Genomic DNA, 18,931 nt, shown 5'->3' with positions numbered 1-18,931 from the left:
CGTTTTAATATAAAAATGTGCCTTAATGCACCTTTAAAATCTGCCTGTAAAAAAAAAGGGAAGGTACATCTTGACCCTGACCGCAATATCCAGCTGAAAACTGTCGTAGCAAACACACAACAGTTATGGTTATTTTCATAACCATAACCATTTAAAATGACTTTATTAATTTCTGTGCCAAAGGATAAACTATGTGACCTCCATTATTTTTTTTTAGTAAAGTGGCTTTTTAAACTATTTAGCGCCTCCTGCCATTAATGAATCATCGGCAATGCCCTGTTTTACATTAGAGAGATGAAAACTTGCAGCAAGAGTGCAATTTCAACACAAACGCGCTGAGTGGTGCTTTAATCAGAGAGCAGTGTGGGAGTTTATCCCTTAATGAGACAAAAACAATGACACTTCAAAATTACCTTCACTCGTTTACATACTTAATCATCAGTGCCATTAAAATAAGGCAAAATACCATTTATGACGCAATGTGGGGGATACTTGGAACAGGAAAAGCGACACTGTATAATAATGTAGCTTTGGAGTACAGCTCAAGCTAACAATTTCTCCAGTAACACGCTCAAACAATCACCTAATAGGATGCGCACCTCGCTGTACTGTGAGCTCATTAGGACGCTCTGATTGACAGCCAGGATGTCAGTGATAAATGAATATGTCAGCTTGGGACCTGCAGTTTGCTAAAGTTCACTCAGAGAGCTTCATTTCAGAGAATTCCCCCCTCAGCCCCGATCAATATCGTCTGTCTGGATAAACAGGAGAAAAACTGTGTGCGAGCGCCAGCAGTCTGCGTGGACAATATGGAAGGTCAATAATGTCGTGTTCACTCGTGATTGTTCGAACTCATCAGCAGTATGTGCGCGTGACGTGTCGGTGAGGCACAGAACACATGCATTGTTTGAGTGAATACTGATGTGTCGGATGATTACGAACTGGAGTACTGAATCACAGGTTCGGGGATTCAAGGAAATATGAGCAACCAAACAACCAAAATGAGACCCATAAGAGACACAACTGTTGAAAATCAACAGGAACATTGGCAACAGGGATTCAAATCGCCAAAATAAGCCAGCAGTTCCAACACAGAATAAATAAATAAATAAAGCAAGTAAATATTTGTAAAGGAGGTAAATAACAGATGAAAACGTGTAAAACCCCAATTAAATGACTTAAAAATCTACATGATCACAAGAAAGTGACAATAACAATTATTTGTAGTCATTTCTGCAGTGTTCGGACTGGAATACCAAATATAGTCCCACCTTAGTTTGGAGATTATATCCTTTGAAATTTAGGAACAATTCAAGATTCACTTCCCAATCCACTTTTATATACTGTAGCACCAATTCATTACAAAAGTCTTGTCATTTATCTTTATATTACAAGGTGATGAGAGAAAATCTTCAGCAATAAGATGACCCACAAAGCAACCACATTACCCGCCTTCACAACATTAACCCTGGGTGATGAAAAGTGATGCTTGCATTTCCAGGTGACCCTCAGTGATGAGTTGAGAGTAAAATGCACCTCGCTTTATCCTGTGCATGCCGGAGACATGACCAACCTTGATAGAACCTTGTCAGCATTTGACATCCAGGGTGAAGAAGATGCCACTTACTGCTATGGACAGTATAGATGAATGGGGCTGCTGTTTAGACTAAAGACTTTGATCCCAGGTTGTAAGACCAGTCTACCCTGTAGCTATAATTCTCCCTTGTGAAACATAGTATGACCAAGATTTAAATGAAACTTGGTATGAACCAAAATGAGTGACTGAGACCACTAGCTCAGCAGCAAAGTGTTTACATATTTAAAGTCAGAGAGCCACTTTCTCAAACTTCTATAGGAAATCATTTTGGAACCATAGCTGTTGCCCTTGGTGGCCATTAAATTGGATTAATTAGGTTTAACAGACTTTTCAGACCCAGAAACTACGTGCAACTTTTATTCTATCTATGATTACTGCAAAGACACAAAAAGGAGACACAAAATATTGACAAATGGGTACAATATGACCTATATTTTACCCAAAGTGACCTAAATTGACACATGAAGCATCAAAAACAGATGTAAAACACACAATCTGAACAATATGGAACGTGAGCAGCAAAAAGAAAGAAGACAAATGATAACAAACGAATAAAATGAGAAAAAAATGTGATGAAAAGATGTAAAACAGTCCAAAGTTTTGTCCTCAAACCCACTGTAATGACCTAAAATATTAAATCAAACCAAAATCTGAACGAACTGAAGCAAAACCTCTGAAAAACAAACCGTTTATGACACACACAGGTACAAACAGACATCATTGGTCTGTGTGCTGTGCTGATCTTACAATCAGGACTGTTGTTTTACACGTCTGTGCTCATTTGAGACGGTTATTTTCTAATCCACCCGTGATTGTTGGGCAGCACGGTGTGGTGCAGCAGCTGAATGGAGCCTATCAGTGATAAATGCCCTTTTGATATTTAGGAGAACAGAGCTCTGAGTGACACACACACACACACACACACACACACACACACACACACACACACACACACACACACACACACACACACACACACACACACACACACAGCTCAGGGGCCTGTGGTGAAGAAATAGTGATAGGAGCAATAAAGCCATCTGGCAGAAACTAAAATAGTGTTGGAGTGCACATCAGAGCGATTACACCCTTCGTGCATCTACGCATCTTTTAATTTTCCTCGCTGTCACTCGTTTGTCTCATCTTTGTCTTCTGTGCTCATTTCCTGCTTCTGGTTCTCACACACAGCAGCTTGTGCAGGACCAGCTCTCGATCCAGCGAGTGCCACACGAACGCAGACACACAGGAGCATGCAAAGGCCAGTGACGTCGCTCTGCTCACAGCATGCTCCAGGGAGTGCTGTTGTCATGGTGACCTAGTCACATGCACTTAGTAACTGTACTACTGTGGCTGCCTGTCACTGTACAGGGAGCACAGATATGACACAGCTTCCACTCTCACATACATGCTGAAGCCTCTTATATAATGCAGGGGGGTTGGTGTGTCAGTTTATTTGCTCATGTTTCATGGCCCATCAGGCGCTATAATAGATGCAAGTAATACCCAAGTCACACGTTTTGCCCTGGATGATTGTTTTCCAATCAATTAAGAACTGCGTCTTCATGTTTCCATCAACAGCAAAGCAATCTAGGCTGAAATCGGGCCTTTGGGAAGAGTTGGGCAGAACAACAACTCCCACGAGCGCCCTGTCTTTTCTTCTGGACTCGATAAACCGTCAAATTATTTATAATCAGTGGGAGGAGAGCCTGCAGCTGATAACCTCAATAATTCAGAGTATAGCTGATCTCAGGAACTTCACATGTGTGCCTTTGTGTGACACATATATGTACAGAACAGTGAGAAAAGCTTTTACTTCTTGAAGTTAAGTGTTTTCAAAATAAGGGTGTGAATATAAGATTGCAATACTATGAATGTGGGACTGGTGTTGGACTTATGTTTGGACATAGTTTGGGGAAGGATTTTACAGTACTTTAAAGCTAACTTTTACCTTCTTTCTGGCAAATTTAGAACCATTTTAAAGTAGTTTGGGGTGATTTACACTGTTTTTGCCAAGTTTGGTTTTTTAAATTTGCACAGTTTGGGATTTTGCTTTCAGACAGGCTTTCAGAATGGACTTAAGTGGTTTCCAGAGTGTAGAATCAATTGGCAAAATTTCAGAATGCTTTCAGGCTGATTTTGAACGGGTGTTAATGTGGTTTGGGACTTGATTTCAGACTGGATTTCAACTGTTTTGATTGGGTTTCGGACTTGATTTGCAAAACTTTTAGGCCGGATTTGGTTTCAGAATGGATTTAATTGATTGTCCCATCACTATTAGACTGGCTTTGGACATAAAATGTGGGCATTTCAGAAAGTTTGACTTGTTTAAGAATTACTGCACTTGATTTTGGAGAACATTTTGCACTTTTAGACTTTAGATAAAATTAAAACTGATATTAGATCAGTGGATTGATCTGAGACCTGTATTGAACCTGAACTTGCAGACTTGCCACAGTATTTTCATGGCTTTTGACTTCCTTGTTGTTTAATGTAAATCTCAGCCTGATTTCATGATCTTCAGATCAGGTCACTGTGGGAACCAGACCACCCTTGTTCGCTAGTGGCTGATGACAGTTTTTAATGACTGTGGTTTGGACCACTGGATTTTTCGCTACCCCAGAATGAAGTCAGACGTCTCGTTGGTACTGCATGATTATGCAGTTTCATTTAAACAGCGTCCCATCACTGTTTTTCATAGTTTCACTCTTTTTCTAAAAATGTTTTCAACAATGCTTTGAGACACAGAAAAGGTGAAAAGAAAAGATCAAAGAGAGAAAGAAAAAGAACAAGAAAAGGAACCAAAAATCTGTGAAGACAAAATGCCAAGATTCCTCAGTTTATCTTGTAGCCTAACTGCCAGGTGCTATCACTATCACTATCAATAACTTAATGAATAAATAAAACAGAGGCATTCTGGTCCATCTGTGTCAGTTCCATGCCATCCATTTCACATCAGAAAATTCACAGTGACACTAAAGCTCGCGTCCACCCACTGATGCTGCGTAAGGATCACATGTACGTCTGGTCCAGTATTGCACTTTGTCCCTTGACTGCCTGTTACACAGATATTAGTGATGAGAGTTAAAGGTTTCATTTTCCCACTTTCTGTCTTGTCAAATTGAAAACAAATCCTGCGCTTCAGAAATCTATGATTATCTTAAGCTATCAAGAGATCACTCCCTCCTCTTCTCATTCCGTTGTTGCGTCTCTTTTTTCAGTGCGATTGTGCTGCTGTAACATGGTTAGTTGGAGACATATAATACCATCACTGTGAGGTACACTAGAATCAGCAGGGTAATTTGATCAGGGCCCGCTGCCACCTGCTCTTGAGCAACATTTCAGCTCTCATGATAGCAAATGAACTGGGCAAGGCTGGCTCAGATCAGGAGGTTTGTTTTTTGATTTGTAATTCTGAACATTCAGCTTCTGGCATTGGAAACGCTGCAAACATGAGATATGAGGAGGACAGAAACTGTTCAGATTCATACAAAAGCTTCTGAAAGCACCACTGCAGGCAGCCAACGGTCCACGCTTTCAACAACAGCTTGGACCAAAAATGAAAGCAAACAGAATATTCATTGTGATGGATGACAATTGCATAAAAAAGTCTGCTTTTGGAAACACTCAGCAGTAACATAAACATATATCATTTGGAGTAAATGGGTTGGAACATCACCACGATGGTCCTTCAGCAGAGTGACACTATAGCTTTTATTTTAACCCGTGACCTTTTGTTTCATGTCGCCCTCTCCTTCATGTCTGGCTCTCCCACATTTACCGTCTCTCTTTGCAGTAGATGATCTCATAAATCGCTGTGCAGAGCAGCGCACACTCACCTCTGGACTTTTACATAACACAAAGCCGGCTGCTATTAGAGCCTCTCTGCCATTAACCTGCTTTTGATTTAGGGCCCACGTCAGTGTGTCATCAACTGTGTATGATGGCAACTGTGATTTGTAAGCACAGCATAGTACTATGCAGTGAAGTGCAGTGATATTTTTACTTGCTACAAACTGCATCCACATTGTAAAATTTGTTTTCAATGCTAAAGTTTAAAAATGCATTTTTATGAGGATTATAGAAATGGCAAAAATGTTTAATGTTAATCCCATGTTAACATTTTATGACTGTCACACTCATCGAAACTCTTTTAATGTCTTAAGCGCTGCCAAAACGAATGAGCAAACAACAAAAATGTACAGAAGGATGAAAGTTTGTAGAGCGATCATTATTCTGACTGACATCTAACACATACAGTGTAGGTAAGGTCAAATCCAGTCAGCCACAACAATGATTAACACAAACGTTTTGCTATAACTTCACTGATCAGTTTCTGTGGTTTTGCAGGAATTTCCATTCCTCACAGCTCGTGTACTGACAGAGTTGTTGGTCTGCCCTTTATTGAGGCATTCAGAGAATTATTGGCCCACTTTTTAATGTCCCAGCTGCCAGTGTCCATCTCTGTGCATGGCGAAAAGTTTATTTTCATTTCAGCCTCTTTTAAATTAGTTCTACTACGTCATACGCTTGACCTGATCAGGCTGCAGGGTTCCTGAACTGCAGCATCATAAACTAGCAGGTTTATTATATAAAGGTGTGCTCACATGTCATGCATTTCCATTCACACCTTTTGTATGTGGGCTTTGTTATGTAGATCACAAATCTGACTGGGGTTTGTCTTTGTTTCACCAGCTAAATGTAAAACAGGGCTGCTATCCACCAAAAAGCAGGTAAAGTGCACCTGAAACAGTTTTAACTGACATTACCAAGAACAGGAGAATCATATAGTTATAAAATCGCAATTAAATACATACAATAAATAAAATACTGACTACAATTTACTCTTCTGAACCATAATCAATTTGCCAATGATGTAATGTGCTGAAAAAATATAACCAAGTAGTCATTGGTGTCTGGCTAACTGCCGCTATCTCAGGCCTTAGCTTAAGCTAGTTTCTCTGCATATTTCCAGATTTATTATCTTTAAAGTTTTCATGACTGAAAAACTAGAAACAACTTTGTTGACGTTTTGTAAACAAATAAAAGGAGAATTAATTTGCATGAGAGATAAAAAATAGTGCTAAAAGATCGCTAGCTAAGCTTAGCAGCAAATCTTCTGGAAATATATGTGTTCATCCTTATTTAAGTTAAAATCCTTAACCCTCATAATGTCCTCCCGATTTCCATACACCTGTTGTCCTCAGGGGTCAAAAATGACCCGAGGACAATACAAGGATTAATTTAAATTGATTAAAACAATTATTTACACTGATACTTGACACGTTACCTTTAATAAATATTAATAATATAAGTTAAAAAGAAACTAATATATATTTGTTATATATGTTATATATATATATATATACGAGGTCAAATACTGTAGACAATGTTCTTGGGAGCTATTTTGAACAGTTCATTTTAAAGCATCTTTTAGATGCTCCTGAAATGTAATAATCATGCATGCATGTAAATATAAACACACGGTGTTTGACCAGTTTGCAGCAAGTGAAGTAAGCTAATGTTTCCTTCGGCGAAAGGAAGAAATATGCTAGTACTATCAGCCTTCTTTCCTTGCAGGTTAACATCCACTTGCCTGTGCACAATGTATTGTTTAAATGCCAGACACAGTCAATATACAGTCATTCACTTTCTAAATCAGTTTTAAGAAGCACTGCATCATCTATTTCTACCTAGCTTTTTATGTCTTCCGTCAGAGAGAGAAGGTGCGGTGGAGCGCCACCGTCTGCATAACTAGCTAGTATTTCTGGTGATGACCAATGTTCCCTCTAATTTTTCATGTGTCTGCGCGAACACACAGACTCCCTGAGCGGACACTTGGACCACTGTGAGCAACATCAGACGTGTGCACTGTGGTCACGCCAGCATCGAATCCATCCAAGTTACATGGTTAATTAAAATAAGCAAATTACAGCATTTATGTTAGACTACTTTTAATTAAGTGCTTTAGCCCACTTACAATTAAAATTTTAAAAAGTCTTGTTCATGACCTGTGTAGTACGTTAACACTATTGGAAGTAATTGAACTCCAATTTTGAAAACACAGCTTTCTTTATATATATGTGTGTATATATGTGTATATATATATATATATATATATATATATATATATATATATATATACACACACACATATATATATATATATATACACATATATATATATATATATATATGTGTGTGTGTATATATAAAGAAAGCTGTGACCAATGTTGGGCAATTAATTATATAGTTACTTCTTCAAAAAAGTAACTGAGTTATGCAAACAACAAAATTTTTTGCAGCTGTTTACCTAAAAATACAGCAAAGGCGTTTTTTAAAATAAACATTTCAAACTATTTACAGAACAATCAGCTGTTCTGCATCAAATTTGATGCCACACAAATTATTTGTGCTGCTCCAAAAAAATAATTACAAACTACACAAGACAACACACTAACTTTAGACTCCAAACACGCTAAACGTCGCATCTCAAAACACCAGCGTCACTACTAAAACCTCCCCCCTATTCTAAACAACTAAATGGCATGTTGCCATATCATTGGTCGACATGGTACATTTTTCCACCAATAGGAAAGGGTTTTTTGGTTTTGTCTTTTCTCACAGGCGGAGAGTGCTTTCCTTATAAAATGCCATGTTTACCGTTTCTTCCCGCAGTAAATATAAACAACGATAGTATTCAGGAAGAAAACGAACAAACATATATTTTTATCATAACTCTGGTTTTACGTGGTCTATCAACGCAATTTAAAAACTGGTATAAAGTCCCCACTTTTTCCGTCAATTGTTCCATCTGTCCTGCTCACATCTCCAATGGTTGTACGCGTTGTCATTAACGTGGCTTCACTCCACATGAGCCACGCCGCTTTGCTAGCTAAAACACCGGTGTCGGCACATAAGGACCCTGTCATAGCCTGTCAACGACGTTGATTAGCTCGGTATATACGAAAGTGAATCGCATCCTTGGCTGGAGCAGCCAGTCACCGGTCACTTACTGACTCACACTGTAAAACAGAATCAATTGTTAACGTATTTATTTTAATTTCAATTCACGTTAGATTTTATTTTTGTGCGCAACGCAGATTTTCTGTGCGCAGAGAGCATGCCAGCAGTGCGCGATTGAGCACACAAGCAGCTTAGAGGGAACATTGGTGCTGACTACAGAGGGCAGCAATGTTAATGTGTTTAGTAGTTATGTACATCCCCAAATATAACCTTAACACATGAATGAATAAATCAAAAGCTTTATGGTCCTCACACGCTGCTCACTCATTATAAAACAGAATTTTGCACTTCAGACTTCAGTTCATGTGAGATCTTAGATACGATCCATGTAAAAGAGGCTCCAGTTCTCACACAGATAATTTTCATGCGCTTTTTTGTTTTTATTTCCCCCAACTGTATCTTTTAGGGTGTGCTCGCTCTCTAATCCAGGGCAGCCAGTTTGTAGTGGATCAATACCTCAGTCTGATGGAGGTCAGTGTAGCAGTCTACTCAGTATAACAGGAGATAAGGCAGCAATCCACACTGCAAAAACTCCCTTACTAAAAACATCCGAAAATACTATGTTAATAATATGTATATGTGTTACCTTCAAATAAAAAAACAAACAAAACAATGCTATGCTAGTAAATAAAAAACCATCCATAATCACAGCTGAACCAGGGCCAAAAACTGCAGTTCCTCTAATGGCCAATTGAGGCTGGTTCCACAAGCGTGTCATTCCCCATAGACTCCATGGTAAAATAAGTTTTGTAGCATTAAAAAGCATGTTTGATGCCTGCTGCAAAAAAAAATCTTTACAGGTAATTTTTAAATTCAGAACTATCATACAGTGATAGAGCCAGAGCCATCACCTCTGCTAAATGAAGTCACTGAAATGGACCTCTCGACTATGTTTGCTTTATTGTTGCTTTTTAGAGCATTTTAAGACCAAGGAACTGATCGTGGACTTCAGGAAGACCAGGAAACACTTGACCCCTGTTTCAATCCAGGGGGTCAGTGTTGACATTGTGGAGGACTATAAATACCTTGGAGTACACATTGACAATAAACTGGACTGGGCTAAAAACACCACAGCACTTTACAGGAAGGGCCAGAGTCGTCTCTATTTTTTGAGGCGACTGAGGTCCTTCAACATCTGCCAGAAAATGCTGAGGATTTTCTATGAGTCTGTTGTGGCCAGTGCGATCCTCTATGCTGTTGCATGCTGGGGGAGCAGGCTGAGGGTCGCAGATGCCAACAGACTTAATAAACTGATCCGTAAGGCCAGCAATGTTGTGGGGATGGAGCTGGACTCCCTCAAGGTGGTGTCGGAGAGGCGGATGCTGTCCAAGATAAAGACAATGTTGGATAACACCTCCCACCCACTCCATGACATGCTGGTCAGTCACAGGAGCTCGTTCAGTGAGAGACTGAGATTACCGAAAAGCACCACTGAACGACACAGGAAATCATTCCTGCCTGTGGCCATCTCCCTGTACAACGCATCCACTTAACACACTGTTTGCTGCTACAACTACACATGTTTCTTTTCCAAATATTTATTTATAAGTGACTTATGTATGTATGTATGTATATATATGTATATATTGTACTATTCTTAGTTAGCGTATTGTCTGTCTTGTCTTAATGTTGGTTTAAAATGGAGCACTGTAACAAAAAATAATTTCCCCCAGGGATCAATAAAGTATTCTGATTCTGATTCTGATTCTGATTTAATGGAATTATGTGACAAACAGGCGAGCGGTTCATGCTTTACTTCTGAACCAGTGTTCTGCCCTCGCACTTAACTAGGCAGACAGACAACCATCATCCCATGTAGAAAAACCACACCGTTGTTCCTTTCTGGTGGATTTATTTGATTGGATGCATAGCATGGCTTTGTCGAAATACATGAATGGATGAATGGTAAAACTGTAAACAAACACAAAATATCCCATGTGAGCTAATATAAGCAAACATTCTTACAATTAGAAGATGCTATGACCTGTTACTATGCAAAGCAAAGCAGAACGAAACAAGCTAACAAGCTAACGTTAGCGGTTAGCTAGCGCTAATTAGCGTTTAGGCTAATGACTAATAAAGCACATCATTGAGTCAATTTGCTTTCTCAAAATATCACAAACAACACACGGCAGTTAGTGCTAACATAAAACACAACAATACTGCCAACTTACAGACTGTGCTGGCTTAAGAGGTAGCATAGGCAGGCACAGGAGTAGCAAACTGTCCTTCTCCCGTTAGACAGGAAGTAATGAGAAGTAGCACTTCCGGTAGAATGTCAAAATAAAATGAACAGTGTGCCAGAAACGAATAAAGATTGCATGAACTTGTATAACACTACATAACATGAGTGGTGACTCTTAAGGAGCCAGAACACTCCCCGCCTGACATCGGTAAGATGTCACACTTGTACCCAAACTAAACTTGTTGCACAGCAGCTGATACAAGAAGAACAACGTCTGTGACTGGCCTAAAGTAAACTTTGGCTTTACCATCTTTCACCACCTTGACTTCTACCTTCCTGACAAGTCCGTCACTACTAGGATGAACCTTTGCAATCACCCCCATGGGCCACTGATTTCTCTTCACGAGAGGATCTTTCAGGAGGACCACATCCCCCTGCTGCAGGTTTGGTCTGGTGGAATGCCACTTGCGGCGGCATTGCAGTGTTGATAAGTACTCCTTACGCCAGCGATGCCAGAAAGAGTTGGCCAGACTCTGAACTCTTTTCCACTGTTGCCTGTAGAGGTCCTTCTCCCCGAAGTCACCTAAGGGTGTTGGAGGTGCACCAACTTTTTGCGTGAGGAGTGTGGCGGGAGTAAGGATGCACGGAACATCGGGATCACTTGACACTGGAACCAGCGGCCGTGCGTTGATGATGGCGGCCACCTCTGCCATGAAGGTGATCAGGACGTCGTGCGTGAGGGGCCTGGAACCAAGTTGAGCGAGCTGGGAGTCTAATATCTTACGTGCCACTCCTATCATCCGCTCCCAACTGCCCCCCATGTGAGAAGAGTAGGGAGGGTTGAAGACCCAACTACATCCATGATCATTTAGGAAGGATTTAACACGTGGGTCACAAGGAATCCTTTTGTCAAACCCTAGCTCCCTGGAGGCTCCTGTGAAGTTAGTTCCACAATCCGATCTCAATTGCTTTGCAGGTCCTCTGACTGAAAAGAACCTGCGGAGAGCGTTAATGAAGCTAGACGTGTCCATCCCCTCTATGATCTCAAGGTGAACTGCCCTTGTGCTCATGCAGGTGAACATCACTGCCCATCGTTTGCTGCTGGCAAGTCCGCCCCGAGTACGACGAGAGGCAACAGACCATGGCCCGAACACATCTATGCCTACGTAAGAGAATGGAGGCTCAGCACTAAGGCGTTCTGCAGGAAGATCTGACATTTTTTGGAACTGTGTTACTCCCCTTAGCTTGCGACAAACTACGCATGAGTAAATGAGGCTGCTGATCTGGCGTTTACCTCCTAAGACCCAGTAACCTGCGGATCTTAAAGCACCCTCTGTAAGATGACGCCCCTGGTGCCTGACCCTTTCATGGTAATAGCGGACTAACAGGTTAGTTACATGGTGTTTGTGCGGCATAATCAAGGGGTGTTTTTCTGCGGACTCAAGGTCAGAATGAAGAAGGCGTCCGCCAAGCCTCAGGAGGCCTGATTTGTCAAGGTAGGGAGAAAGCTTTAAGAGAGGGCTTTTCTTTGGGATGTCCTTCCTTGACTCTATTTGTTTGAGCTCCTCTGGGAAGCTTTCTTGTTGGACTGCTTTTATAACCGTCTCTCTTGCTTGCTCAAAATCTGAGGTAGTGAGTTCATGACATATATGCCATCCCTTACATTGTCCGCCTGATTGCTTTACCTTAAAGGTGCGTGCAATGTGTGCCAAACGTGCAACTGCCCTGGTAAGGGACTGCCAGCTGGAGAAAGATTCTAAGTTTGCAGTCTTTAAACAGGGGTATGATGTTTGAATGGTGGCAGTGATCAAGGGACGAACTTCAATGTCTGAGTCGGGGTTTTGAAGTTGGAATGTACCTGATGAGTTGCTCTGTAAGGGCTTTAAGGGAAACTCCGGCCCTTTCAACCATGTGCTGGACAACAGTTTTTCGGCAGGTAGAGATCTGGATCCGTGATCGGCCGGGTTGTGCACCGAGGGTACATAGCCCCACTGAGTTGGTACTGTTGCTCGTCTGATGCGTTGCACCCGGTTGTTCACGAAAACGTGAAATCTTCTTGCCTCATTGTAGATATAGCCAAGAACGACTTTGCTGTCGGAGAAGAAGCGCATGTTACTAATCTGAATGTCCATTTCATCTCTGATTAGTTCCCCAACTTCCACCGCTAACACCGATGCACACAGCTCGAGCCTGGGAATGGTAAGATCGGGCTTGGGGGCAAGTTTGGCTTTCCCGAATATGAACGCAAACTCTGTCTCACCATTTTTGTTCGTTAACTTCAGGTAAGCCACGGCTGCAATAGCCTGGGTTGATGCATCACAGAAGACACAGATTTCTCTGTGCTTCGCACCAAGAAAGGAGAAGGAGCAGTATGGCCTTGGGATACGGATTTGCTCGAGTTGTTTGAGAGCATTCTTCCATTCTGACCACTCCTTAAACATGCCCTCTGGAAGAGTCTCATCCCACCCACAAGTCTCTTTTGTCAGCTCCCGCAACAGTGCCCTCCCCTTGATGCTCACTGGCACTGCAAACCCCAGCGGGTCAAAAAGGCTGTTGATAGTGGACAGAACACCTCTTTTCGTGTAAGGCTTTTCGGCTTGAGAGACTCTGAATGTGAAGGTGTCGCCTTCAATGTCCCAACATACTCCTAAGCTTCTCTGCATTGGAGGAAACTCTGTGTTGAAATCTATGTCCTTGAGCCCGCTTGCCAAGTCTACAGTAGAGAATGCTTTCATGACATTTGGGCTGTTTGAAGCTATTTTGTGGAGCCTCAGGTTGGACGCAGCGAGTAGCTCCTGTGTGTCTTTGAGGAGCTTAATTGCCTCTGACTCAGTAGGGAGGGATTTGAGTCCATCGTCGACATAGAAATGTCTTTGAACAAACTGTTTGGCCTCAGAATAGTGCTGTGTGTCGAACAGGTGTGCTGCCTTTCTCAGACTGAAAATTGCCACCGCTGGAGAGGGGCTGTTGCCGAACACGTGCACTTTCATTCTGTACTCGACAACTGGCTCTCTTGGGTCATTGTTGCGGTACCAAAGGAACCGGAGGAAGTTCCTGTGGTCTTCTCGCACCTGAAAGCAGTGGAACATTTGTTGTATGTCCGCTGTGACAGCCACCGTTTCTTCTCTGAAACGGATGAGCACCCCAATCAGACTGTTATTCATATTTGGACCTTTGAGCAGCACATCATTTAAGGACACTCCCTGAAACTTAGCACTTGAGTCAAATACCACCCTGATGTTCCCGGGCTTCTGCGGGTGATAAACGCCAAAGAAGGGCAGATACCAGCATTCTTCTCCTTCTTCGAGAGCTGGTGCTGGTTCGGCGTGATCCCTGTCAAACAACCCCTGCATAAAATCCATAAAATGTCTCTCCATCTCAGGGCGTTTATTTAATGTGCGGCGCAACGACTCTAAGCGGCTGAGTGCTTGATTTCTGTTGTTTGGGAGGTGGGTTCTCGGTGTACGGAAAGGAAGTGGAGCTGTCCAGCTATTTGCATCGTCTTGGTAAAAGTCTCTTTCCATAATTTCCAGAAAGGCTTGGTCCTCAAAGGAAGGGGCTAGCTCTTCGTCCTTCTCACTTTGCTGGAATATGTGTTTCCCTATTTGACATGAACTGTGAGTGTTCCAGGATTTGTTGTGTGACTGCTCTTTGACATGAAAGCTGTTTTGACAGGGTGTTAGGAGACTTGGACGCCCGTTCTCTAGAACACTCGTTCTGTATGTGCCTATGATGGCTGGCTTATGGGCTCCTCCTAGGCATACATCACCTACAATAACCCACCCAAGTGCAAGTCTCTGGGCAAATGGAGCATTGACTGGTCCATTCACTCGTTCATACACTTTGTGCACTTGTATTATGTCTCGGCCTAACAGCAACATAATGTCAGCCTCAGGGTCTAGGGGCTGCATATGATCTGCTAGGTGTTTGAGGTGTTGATGGGCTAGGGCAATCTCTTGCGTTGGTATTTCATTCTTGTTGTCTGGGAGTGAGTCACACTCGAGCAAAGAAGGCAGAGGAGAGCTGAACTGGCCATCAACAGACTGTATAAAGAGGTTCTCAGCTAAGCGGCCATTTGTAGTGGAAACCCCTGTACATGTCTTAAGTGTGTATGGCGCTAGGTTGCTCATTGGGATGCCAAAGGTGTCGAAAAGATTTGACTTCGCTAATGACCTATTGCTCTGGTCATCTATGATAGCGTAAACCTTGACCTTTTTGTCTGGATGCCCCTTTGGATAAATGTAGGCTTGACATATTTTGGAGCAGGAACGCCCCCCACCTAAGTCCCCACAAACTTGAGTGCATGCTGAGCTAGTCTCCAAGTCTAGGCTACTCTCCCCGCCATGCTCCTCCCTGTCCTGGTCTGGGGCAATGTTTTGAGCTTTTGTGTTTTGTGTCCATGGAGCTGGACCTGCATGCAGCGCTGCAACGTGTTTGTTGCTGTTGCACTCTAGGCAAGTAATCTCTTCCTTACAGTCTTTAGCTTGGTGAGCTGAGGAATTGCAGCACCTAAAACAGATGTTGTGTTCCCTGAGGTATGCCTTACGCTCATCTAGTGTCTTTTCCCTGAAACCTCTACACTTCTTTAACGGGTGCGGTTTCTTGTGGATGGGACACAGTTTGTTTGTGAACTCACTCGTGCTGCCTAAGTTTGGTTTGTGAGTTTTGTTTACCTCTGTTTTGTGGACGGCAACAGGCGGTCTTGACTTGGCAAATCTTGTATAGTGGTTGTCGTGAGTTGTTGGATAGGATGTGGGACCTGATACAGTAGACTTAAAACTGGGGTCGTTTCTCATTTTCGCTTCATCTTGTATGAAGCGACAGAAGAATGAGAATGGAGGGAAATATACATCATGTCTCTGCTTGTATTTAGTCCCCTCTGACATCCACCTGTCTTGAAGATTTGTTGGCAACTTATCAACTATCGGGGCAATGCCACGTGATGTGTCCAAATACACTAGCCCAGGTAAAGAGCCGTCTGATTTGGCTGCATCAATTTCAGAAAGTAGGTCGCCAAGTTCTCTGAGATTCTGGGGGTCTTTGTTTGACACTCTAGGAAAGCGTTCAAGTCTGTCAAGGAGCGACTTCTCAATAGCCTCTGGGGTGCCATAACATTCTTGTAGCCGTGTCCAAACTCGACGTAGGCCCTCTGCTGGATTGTTGAGATGGACAGAGCGTATACGTTTGGCATGCTTAGACGACTCTTCTCCAAGCCACCGGGTGAGCAAATCTAACTGTTCGCTAGGCTTTAAGCTTAACCCTTCAATAGCGTTACAGAAAGAAGCTCTCCATGCCCAGTAGTCCTCTGCTCTGTCCGTAAACTTTGTCAGACCGTCTGCCACCAATTCTCTTTTTGCCAGAAACTTAGCGAGATTAGCAAAGTCACTGTTCCCGTTGTTGATTTGCGTTGGCTGGAAAGGTGGAGTGTAAGGGGAAAAGCTCATAGGTTGCGGTGTGGTACTTACATACCTTTGGCCACATTTTTCTTGGGTATCAGCAGCTGGTGTCAGATGGCTGCCAATCTCATATTTGATGTCCTGTTGATTTACCTGTGGGACATATTGAGGTGAAGTGGCTGGATCGGGGATTGGACTGATGTCACATTGTTTTATCAGCGTAAAGTGTTTGGGGTCCGGCAAGTCTTCTCTGCGATGCTCTGGTGAAGAATATCCAAGATAACTCTGTAGTCTGTATGACTGGGTTGAAGCTGGAAGCTGGAGTAGAGCGTGAGAGTTCAGCGCTGGTTGTGAGTTCTCTTGACCCTGTCGTGATTCCCCATATTGTTTTTCTGACACACGAGATGACCACATTTCCCCGCTTACCTCCTCTGCTATTGCTGCTTCAAATACATTGGCTTCAGCGAGCGCAGCTTCTGCTTCCTTTTCTTCTTTTAGTGCTTCTAATGTAGCACTTAACTCTGCTTGCCTCATTTTCACCTCAATCTCCCGTCGTGTAAACTCTGCTCTGGCGCGTGCTGCTTCGGCCTTTGCCCGTGCTTCGACTGCTGCTTTGGCGAGTGAGCTGCGGGATCTGGATGTAGATCCAGAGCAGGTGGACCGTACCTCCAGCTGCTCCTCCTCTGCTGACAGCATAGTGGCGTCTGGGTCAGATGTCTGGAAGACTGCCTCCTGAAGTAGCCGTTTCGCCAGTCTTTTTACTGTTCTGCCCTCGCACTTAACTAGGCAGACAGACAACCATCATCCCATGTAGAAAAACCACACCGTTGTTCCTTTCTGGTGGATTTATTTGATTGGATGCATAGCATGGCTTTGTCGAAATACATGAATGGATGAATGGTAAAACTGTAAACAAACACAAAATATCCCATGTGAGCTAATATAAGCAAACATTCTTACAATTAGAAGATGCTATGACCTGTTACTATGCAAAGCAAAGCAGAACGAAACAAGCTAACAAGCTAACGTTAGCGGTTAGCTAGCGCTAATTAGCGTTTAGGCTAATGACTAATAAAGCACATCATTGAGTCAATTTGCTTTCTCAAAATATCACAAACAACACACGGCAGTTAGTGCTAACATAAAACACAACAATACTGCCAACTTACAGACTGTGCTGGCTTAAGAGGTAGCATAGGCAGGCACAGGAGTAGCAAACTGTCCTTCTCCCGTTAGACAGGAAGTAATGAGAAGTAGCACTTCCGGTAGAATGTCAAAATAAAATGAACAGTGTGCCAGAAACGAATAAAGATTGCATGAACTTGTATAACACTACATAACATGAGTGGTGACTCTTAAGGAGCCAGAACAACCAGTGACTTGCTTATATTTTATAAGCAGGTCTGTTTTTGATGCAGATTCTTAGCCAGGCTTTCTAGTATTAGCTAATTACTCTCATCCCACAATCTCATCCTAACAAAGTAATTTTTACCTCAAAAAAACTAACCAAAATACTCACACTGAAGTCCACTGAGCCCGGAAACCAATGGGTGATGTCACCATCTTTCAGGAAAAAGAAAAAATATGTATAGAAATGAATGATACCAGCAGACGAACAGCTCCAGCCACACTCATATTTTTTAAATCTTACTCACCTTTTCTCTGCATTCACTCATCTCCTCCCTTCTCTGTTTCCTTCCACCCACATCACAGCAAACAGCATAGACTCTTTCACATAATGCTATCGCAGACATGGAGGCAGACACACAAGAGCTTTCATGTTCGGTACATTAAGTCATCAATACTTAACCGGGACACTGAGAAGCATATTAAACACTCACATGTGCATCCAATACAAACACACACTGTGCTTTCCCCTTTGGCCCTGCTGCAGATAAAGCAGCACAGCTTACTCAGCTGTGTGCTGATCCACCATCAACACACAATCATGTAAAAAGAGTTTCACTCCCTTTAAACCACCAAAGTACATCTAATGTTAGGACTGCTGCACTCTCTCCCGAACACGTTGTGGTGTTTCTGATGATCTAAGACTTTAATTATGTTTGGGTTCCTGCCCAAAGCAGCCTGTGGTCATCTCCCCACCTCGCTCCCAGTAGCAAGGTCATATTTTCTGATTCCTCTCAAAAACCCAGTAGAGAAGATCAGCTTTGCCACGCTTTAGAAACACTGTGGGAAATTCACACAGAAAAGCACGGTCCTAACTTCTACGACAGGTTGCTGAAAACATTCACACGGACACTCAAAGCTGAAAATAAGTTTCAGCCTGGCCTTGGCTGCGCTTTGAGGGGAAATGTATGTTTGCTTAAGCCGAGCAGCTAGAAAAATAACTGTCTTTGAACTCAAATTAGAACGGCAGACAGCTTCGAATGGAACAAAAAGAGAAGAAGGGGAAATGTGCTAGCAGCCCAAAGGAGCTGATGTGTATTAGCAGGAATTCACAGTCAGTTTCCACAAGCAGATCAGATTACTGGCTCCGAAAACAGTTTAGTGTCTGTGCTTTAGTCAGTCGGTCAGTCACACTACATCCATTGTAATTTGGCGGACTCTCCTCCTAATGGACATGTGTGAAGGACATGCAAGCAAGCCAGTCACTTATAACGAGTGAAAATGAAACTGTGTGCTCTCGCACACACTGAACGCACAACATTTTTAGCGAGACAAAACCTGCCAGAAGACAAAGGGTGTGTGTACACAGACACGTTTTTTTCC

At 42.5% G+C, this 18,931-nt stretch overlaps 3 protein-coding genes across 3 annotated transcripts in view; all 3 read right to left on the bottom strand.

Moving 5' to 3' along the window:
• The window catches only part of smpd3 (sphingomyelin phosphodiesterase 3), a 100,439-nt gene that overhangs the window by 60,168 nt on the left and 21,340 nt on the right, over positions 1 to 18,931 (bottom strand). The gene's annotated exons all lie outside the window — the stretch shown is intronic.
• Positions 10,399 to 14,297, bottom strand: LOC308392028 (uncharacterized protein). The gene is made up of 2 exons (XM_080874869.1): positions 10,795 to 14,297; positions 10,399 to 10,531 (listed from the first exon to the last, which is right to left on the bottom strand). The coding sequence occupies exon 1, from the start codon at positions 14,180 to 14,182 to the stop codon at positions 11,039 to 11,041; it is 3,144 nt and encodes a 1,047-aa protein (XP_080730995.1). The 5' UTR covers positions 14,183 to 14,297; the 3' UTR covers positions 10,399 to 10,531; positions 10,795 to 11,038.
• On the bottom strand, positions 14,218 to 17,546 carry LOC308392505 (uncharacterized protein; the record flags this gene model as incomplete). Its single annotated transcript, XM_080875571.1, has 3 exons — positions 17,371 to 17,546; positions 14,386 to 17,107; positions 14,218 to 14,240 (listed from the first exon to the last, which is right to left on the bottom strand). Exons 2-3 carry the CDS (start codon positions 16,895 to 16,897, stop codon positions 14,218 to 14,220), a joined length of 2,535 nt encoding a protein of 844 aa, XP_080731697.1. The 5' UTR covers positions 16,898 to 17,107; positions 17,371 to 17,546.

This window comes from Rhamphochromis sp. 'chilingali' (genome assembly GCF_963969265.1).
Source record: "Rhamphochromis sp. 'chilingali' genome assembly, chromosome: 2".
Classification (NCBI taxonomy): Eukaryota; Metazoa; Chordata; class Actinopteri; order Cichliformes; family Cichlidae; genus Rhamphochromis; species Rhamphochromis sp. 'chilingali'.
This window is presented reverse-complemented; position numbering and strand designations above follow the sequence as displayed.

Coding starts and splice junctions, on each gene's coding strand:
- LOC308392028 (XM_080874869.1), bottom strand. CDS start 14,182: ATGGAGAGACATTTTATGGATTTTATGCAGGGGTTGTTTGACAGGGAT.